Source organism: Pinus tabuliformis, chromosome 4_2 (assembly GCF_031772625.1).
Source record: "Pinus tabuliformis cultivar Carrire ecotype Pingquan chromosome 4_2, CPIR1, whole genome shotgun sequence".
Lineage (NCBI taxonomy): Eukaryota > Viridiplantae > Streptophyta > Pinopsida > Pinales > Pinaceae > Pinus > Pinus tabuliformis.
In genome coordinates this window covers 444,587,095-444,593,303 of record NC_142304.1, presented here as the reverse complement: position 1 = coordinate 444,593,303, position 6,209 = coordinate 444,587,095, and the positions used below count along the sequence as shown (strand labels likewise).

Sequence of the window (6,209 nt, the reverse complement as noted above, 5' to 3'; positions counted from 1 at the left end):
TGATGGCTTATGGACAGAGAGATGAGATGAAGAGGGGGTGTGCAAAGCTGGTTGGCCTAGAGGAGGTTAGAGGAAATGGAAGGCCGAAACGGTGGAGTCACGTGGGTGGTAGAAGAGTTAGGAGGTAAGTGGTCTAACTGAGGGATGAGTGGATGGCCTAGGCACGGATTAGAAGGATAGGGGAGTGAGGGAGTAGTACTGCACAGTGTAAATGAAACAAATTATCCGTGTCTTGCACAAAACCAAGATTTCATCAACCTATTCTAACTGTTTTTATAAAACCATAGAACAACAACGTGATTTTGTAAGGAAACTCTTGCATGGCATTGAAACAACGATTCATTCCACAAGATCTGAATACATGGATGCTGCTACAACCGAGAACATTGCATCAAAGCTCGCATGAACGTATAAAACAGTGTTTTTGGTGGGTGGCACGGTCTGCAATTCCAGTCTCTAAACAGAGGTGGAAGTGAGCGTGCAGTCAACCCTTTTTGGAACTCTGATTACTCCAATCTCCTTACGCTAATCTAAACTACTGAAAGCAACTTTGTTCATAAAACTAACCTACTTCATCACACCAAGAAATTCAACTCAGCAAACTGTGTTTCCAAATGCATGTAAAGGAAAAGAAATACAATGCTGAAAGAACAGTAACAATACAAAGAAAGGAGGCCTATTGCTCTCAGGTTGGGCCCAACCCTGAGAGCTATGGCTCCTCTAAGAACTCAGAACTGAACTCAAATCTGCCTGCTTTTCATTAAAAGGTAATAGTCATAAGTCAAATAACATGCCGAAAATGGCTTACAAAGAGCAAAACAGAGCTATCAGCTCGTAATCCAGGATATGCAACAAAGTTTCAAAATTCCCCATCGAAGGCTATAGCCTCATCATTTATACATTACAAGGGCCAAGCTGGCCTCCTAAATTAGTGGGGTTTGGCTGTCCAAACTAAGAGTAATCTGTTGTTTCCTCACAATCCGTTTGGCTGCCTTCTAGCTCGGTGGTGGTGACTGTTGGAGCTCGGAGTTGGGGTGGAGATCACGAGGAAGGCCATTCAATGCTGTGGACAACCTTCCTACAAAACCTCAATCCCTTCTTGGCTGTCTCCTAGCCCTCATCTGCGTGGTTTTGCTCCATTAAATGTCAAAAAACCTGAAATAAACATGTGTTAGCCACCTAGGAATAGTAAATGCCCTCATTCGTACAAATGACATAAATATACTAAAAAATGATGCATAAGTTATGAAAAATGAAGGGTTGAGCAAGGGTAGTTAGGCCAAATGAGCCCAAAATGTTACCAAATTTGGGGCTCATCAATACACCAGAAAAGTAGCTTCTGTCTGGGGGGAGCGGTGAGTTTCCAAATAGAGTTCCACCAAAAAGAGATTGTGTCTGGAACCTTATGCGATATCAGAGTGTGATAGCCAGACTTTGGGGTGTATACTCCGTTCTCCGAATGATACCATACTAGCTCGTCCTGCCCTTGTTTGATCCTTATATGCGATTCTGATAATGCATTGATATATGCCAACCAATCCTGATGCCAAAGTGGTGGTATATTGATCTGATTTACATTTTTCCAGCGCTGTTCAAAATTGGAAGTGTTTTGTGGATCACCAATGTCAGCCAGAACTTTAATCCCCTGTGAGTGAAGATGCCGGATGAGTGCTTTAGGAAGAATGTGCCTACCGCCGCTACCATTCCAAGGATCCAGACCAATACAAACCTGTGTTCCATCATTGATTTTCCATACCAGATTATCCCTGATAAGAGTCATAGAGTTAAGAAGCACTTTCCAAACTGGTGATATACCAGATTTTGGCCAGGTAGGGAGGCGAATCCAATCCAAGATATTGAGGGGCCAGATATATTTGTAATATGAAATATATGTCCAGAGGTTGTTTCCAGTGAGTAAGGTCCACCCCATTTTAGCCGCAAGGGCTTGAGCGAAAGTAGGGAGATCTTTAAGCCCCCATCCACCCCATTTCTTTGGAGTGGCGATCTTCTTCCATCCAACCCAAGCAAATATGCGCTTTTCCTGATTCCCATTCCACAGGTATCTATTGCAAGTTTGCTGTAGCCTGGCCAAGATGCTGCGTGGGATCCAGGCTAATGCCATCCAAAAGACCGGGGTAGCTTCCAGGATAGCCTTTACCAGAACGAGTCTGCCTGCTCTTGAGAGATGTCGATGGCTCCAGATATTGAGGCGCTTCTCCAATTTTGCGACTAGCCAGACCCAGTCCGCAATCTTTGAGCTGAGAGGCTTGATCCAGAACCCCAGATATTTGAGGCCGAGGTCTAAGGGATGGATGCTATAAGGAAACAGCTGCAGGGCCAGATGGGATTCATGGATAGAAGTTCTGGAGAGAATAATGGAGGATTTAGAATGGTTGGCAAGCATCCCAGTAGCAGATGAGAAAAGAGTGATAATGTTCGAGAAAGAATGGGAGTCTTGAATGCTGCCATCAAGGAAGATCATTACGTCATCCACAAAGAGAAGGTGGGTGAGGAAGCAGTCGTCAGTTATCTTGAGTCCACTAAAATCCCCATTTCTCTTAGCAGAGTCTATAAGGCGGCTCAGGCCATCCATGACAATAAGGAAAAGAAGGGGAGACAGAGGACAACCCTGTCTGAGACCACGTTCAGAATGAAAAAACTAGGATGCAGATCCATTAATCAGAACACTGAAGGTGGGAGTGGTAATGCAAGCCATAATCCAGGTGATGAAATTATGAGGGAACCCCAGGTGGATGAGAAGCATCTTGAGATAGAGCCAACTGACCCGGTCAAATTCCTTGGCTAAATCAATCTTTAAGATAATGGCTTTGTGATGCTTGGTCCAGATAGTATGAAAGGCTTCTTGTGCAACACCAATGGCTTCATGAATCTGACGATGTTCTAGGAAAGCAAATTGTTGAGGAGCGATATGTCGAGATAGAATAGGACGGATGCGATTTGCAATGATTTTGGAAATGATCTTGTAGAGCACGTTGCAGAGGGAAATGGGGCGATAATCATCAAAGGAGGAAGGAGTATCAGATTTGGGGATCAGAGCTATGAAAGTTGAATTGATGGCATTATACAGGGACCCAGACACCCGACATTCCTCTACAACCCTAAGAAGATCATTGCTGATCAGCTCATAGAAGGCAATGTAAAATTCGATGGTCCATCCGTCCGGCCCCGGGCTACGGTCCTTCTTGAACCACTTTATGGTGTTTTCAAGTTCCTCAGGAGTCACTGGATCAAAAAGGTTCTCCGCTTCTTCTTCATTTACAAACCTGGGGAAATGTCCTGCTATGTTGATGATATCTGCAATAGTGGAGCCCGGGGGTTGCTTGTAGAGGTTCCTGAAGTGGGATGATCCCAACTGTGAGAGCTTGGAGAAAGTGTCTGCCACACCACCATCTGGCAGAGGGAGGTTCCATATAGTATTTTTAACCTTCCTGCCTTTAGCGTAATTGTGAAAGAAGTGAGTATTGTCATCTCCGGCCTTTAGCCATGTAGCTCTGCTGCGAAGTCGAATAGATTCTTCTCGCTCCCTCAATATCTTTTGCTTCTGGTTTTCAAGTTCCACCAAGTGGGCTTTATCTTCAGCTGTGGTAAAGCCCAGGCCTCTTTCATCTGAAAGAGTGGATAGTTCGGATTCTATGAGCATAAGAGCTGAGTTCTCCTTTTGGTGTTTCTCTCTGGCCCATTCGATAGAGAGATGTTTGAGTTGCGATAGGTTCATGCAGAAGCCTTTTGCCAGAGTGTCTGTTCTATCAATCAGATTGTGGATCCAGAAGTCTTTAACTAGCTTGATGTAGGAGGGATCCTGTAACCAGCCATGATTGAACTTGAAGGGGGCTTTTGGTTTTTTGTATGGCCCCGAAATCTCCAGATAGATAGGATAGTGGTCTGATATTCCCTCGGTACCAACCCATTGTTTGTAGTGATGAAGCTGTTGTAATAGAGTGCCTTTCATAATGAATCTATCGAGTCTGCGCACCAGGGCAGCTTCACCAATTCTTCTATTCCTCCAGGTTGGGAGAGGATTATTCATGGGAACATCGATCAGGTCATGACGTTCCAGGAGGTCGGTCATAAACCCGGTGATCGAGTCAATTTGTGCCGTGGATCCCCAAGATTCGCTATACCCCAGGGAGAAATTTAGGTCGCCCCCAAGGATGGTATTCTCAGCTGAGAGGATAGATCGGCTCAGAAGGTGATTCCAGAAGGATTCTCTTTGATGGTAGGGTCCATATATATTGATAACCTTGAGATTGATACCCAGTTCAGCCGAGAAAAGGTCAAGTCCTAAGAATCCAGATCCCCCCCAAGTACCATGAGCCCTTATAGAAGCAAGGTTAAAACCAATCGCAAGGCCCCCCGATCTACCCGAGGAGTCCATCGTCGTGAAGTTCCATCCCGGGGTGATGGAGGATAGGGAGGCAGATATGGAGTCCGCAGGGCCAAGGGTATCCTGGAGGAGAATAATATCAACAGGAGATGATTCAATCAGTCTTTTCAGGGCTAGTTTCTTGGAGGCGCTAGCCAAGCCTCTGCAGTTGAAAGAGAGGCACTTCATGGAGGAAGATTGCCTGGGGTGTTCTTCTCTCTAAGTAGCCCAACAATGGTGGATTGTCGCCCAAAAGCTACCTCAGCTTCCGCTCTCCTCATAGCTTTTGTAAGATCAGATTTTCTCCCTCGAGCAGACAAGGGAGTCAACCCGGATGATGTGATACCCAGACCGACGATTTTCAGATGAGTTCCCAGGGTGTGAGTACGAGGACGCAGATTATAGGAGTGTTTAGAACCCCGGGATGATGAGGGAGAAGATGATGGCGATGGGAGCTTTTGAGATGATGGAGCGGAAGGAGCAATAATTGGGGAGGAGGGTATAGTGCAGAATGCAACAGACAATGAGGGAGAGAGTGTAGATGGAGTAGATGTGAAAATAGACAAAGGAGGGAAAAGTGAATTACCCGGAGTGGATGTAGATGCTGAGGCTGCCCGAGATCTGGTGACTGGAGTAGATGCATGGCAATGAGCAGCGCCCGGTGTCTGAAGTGGAGTGCTGAGGGGAGCGCCCGAGACTGGAAAGCGCTGAGCGGTCGGTGATATAGTCTTCGATGGAATGGTAGAATGCACAGGTGCTTCATCAGTTCTCTTGTTGAGAGGGCAATTCTTGAATATACGACCCACCCTATGACATTGGCGGCATCTGAAAGGTACCCCTTCGTAGTCTAGGATTTGTACCCGAGTGAATCTGCCCTAGTGTAGAGTGATCTTTTCCTCCAAGCCTTCACGAGTGTCTAGGTGTACAAGGATGCGAGCAAGCGTTCTGTTCCTGGATTCCACGAAAGTACGATCATGGTCGAGGTATGTTCCCAGGGTGTTCCCGATGCGAATGAAGACTTCTTCGCTCCAGTATTGGAGGGGGAGCCCAGGTAGACGAACCCACAAAGGCCCAGCCCCAATCTGTTCTCGTTCAGGGTCGAAGAGAGGGCTCCATCTTTTTAACAGCACCGGCGCCATCTCGATATGCCAGTATCTAGCTAATACCAGGTTCGTGTAATTTTCCTTAGCAAAGTGAAGGGCGAACCAGCCTCGGGGAAGAACTTGTACTTCAGGGAGTTCTTTCAGAACCCCTCCCCAAATCTCCTTCACCCAAAGGGTAAGCCTGGTCGCTGAATAAGCACGCCCGCGAACATGACCAACAAGAATGGTATTTGCCATTTTGGCTGCCTCCCCAATAGCCGATGTCTCTCCAAACCGAATAGAAATGTCCCTGGATGTAGCTTTGACACACTTAGTTCGCTTCTTACCTGTGCGCGGAGCTGAAGGTTGATCCACCAAGGGATCCGGGGAGCGTTCCAGGGGAGTCGCCTTCGATGAACTGACTCTGACTGTAGGGGTCTCAAAGCAACCCGAGGGTGAGTGGAGGAGAGCAGAGGGCCCGACCACCGACGAAAGAGGCAGTCCAGCAGATGCTGTAGCCGGGTACGAAGAAGTCGGAGGGTGCGAATCAAAGGGAGGCGACGGTGGGATGACAGTCGATAGGAAATGGAGGGTCCCCGGAGACAGAGGAGGGAGGTCCAAGCCAGGGGGCTCGAGAGGGGGGGTACCTTCAGGCAGGCAAGAGGGGGGGGGGGTGCCGGGATAGTAACCACCGGAGAGGGATGCGGCACAGAAAGCGGAGAATGGCTAGGGCCAGCAGACGA

At 47.3% G+C, this 6,209-nt stretch overlaps 2 protein-coding genes across 2 annotated transcripts; both read right to left on the bottom strand.

Annotated features, from left to right (window-relative positions):
- Positions 1-1,297: 1,297 nt before the first annotated feature.
- On the bottom strand, positions 1,298-4,396 carry LOC149169869 (uncharacterized). The gene is made up of 2 exons (XM_089425364.1): positions 3,087-4,396; positions 1,298-2,633 (listed from the first exon to the last, which is right to left on the bottom strand). Exons 1-2 carry the CDS (start codon positions 4,394-4,396, stop codon positions 1,298-1,300), a joined length of 2,646 nt encoding a protein of 881 aa, XP_089281490.1.
- Positions 4,397-5,259: 863 nt separating this feature from the next.
- LOC149169868 (uncharacterized) lies at positions 5,260-5,724 on the bottom strand. The gene has a single exon (XM_089425363.1). The coding sequence runs from the start codon at positions 5,722-5,724 to the stop codon at positions 5,260-5,262; it is 465 nt and encodes a 154-aa protein (XP_089281489.1).
- Positions 5,725-6,209: the final 485 nt, after the last annotated feature.

Coding starts and splice junctions, on each gene's coding strand:
- LOC149169869 (XM_089425364.1), bottom strand. CDS start 4,396: ATGGACTCCTCGGGTAGATCGGGGGGCCTTGCGATTGGTTTTAACCTT. Junction 2,634..3,086: donor TGTCGGGTGTCTGGGTCCCT/GTATAATGCCAT, acceptor ACGTGGTCTCAG/ACAGGGTTGTCCTCTGTCTC.
- LOC149169868 (XM_089425363.1), bottom strand. CDS start 5,724: ATGGCAAATACCATTCTTGTTGGTCATGTTCGCGGGCGTGCTTATTCA.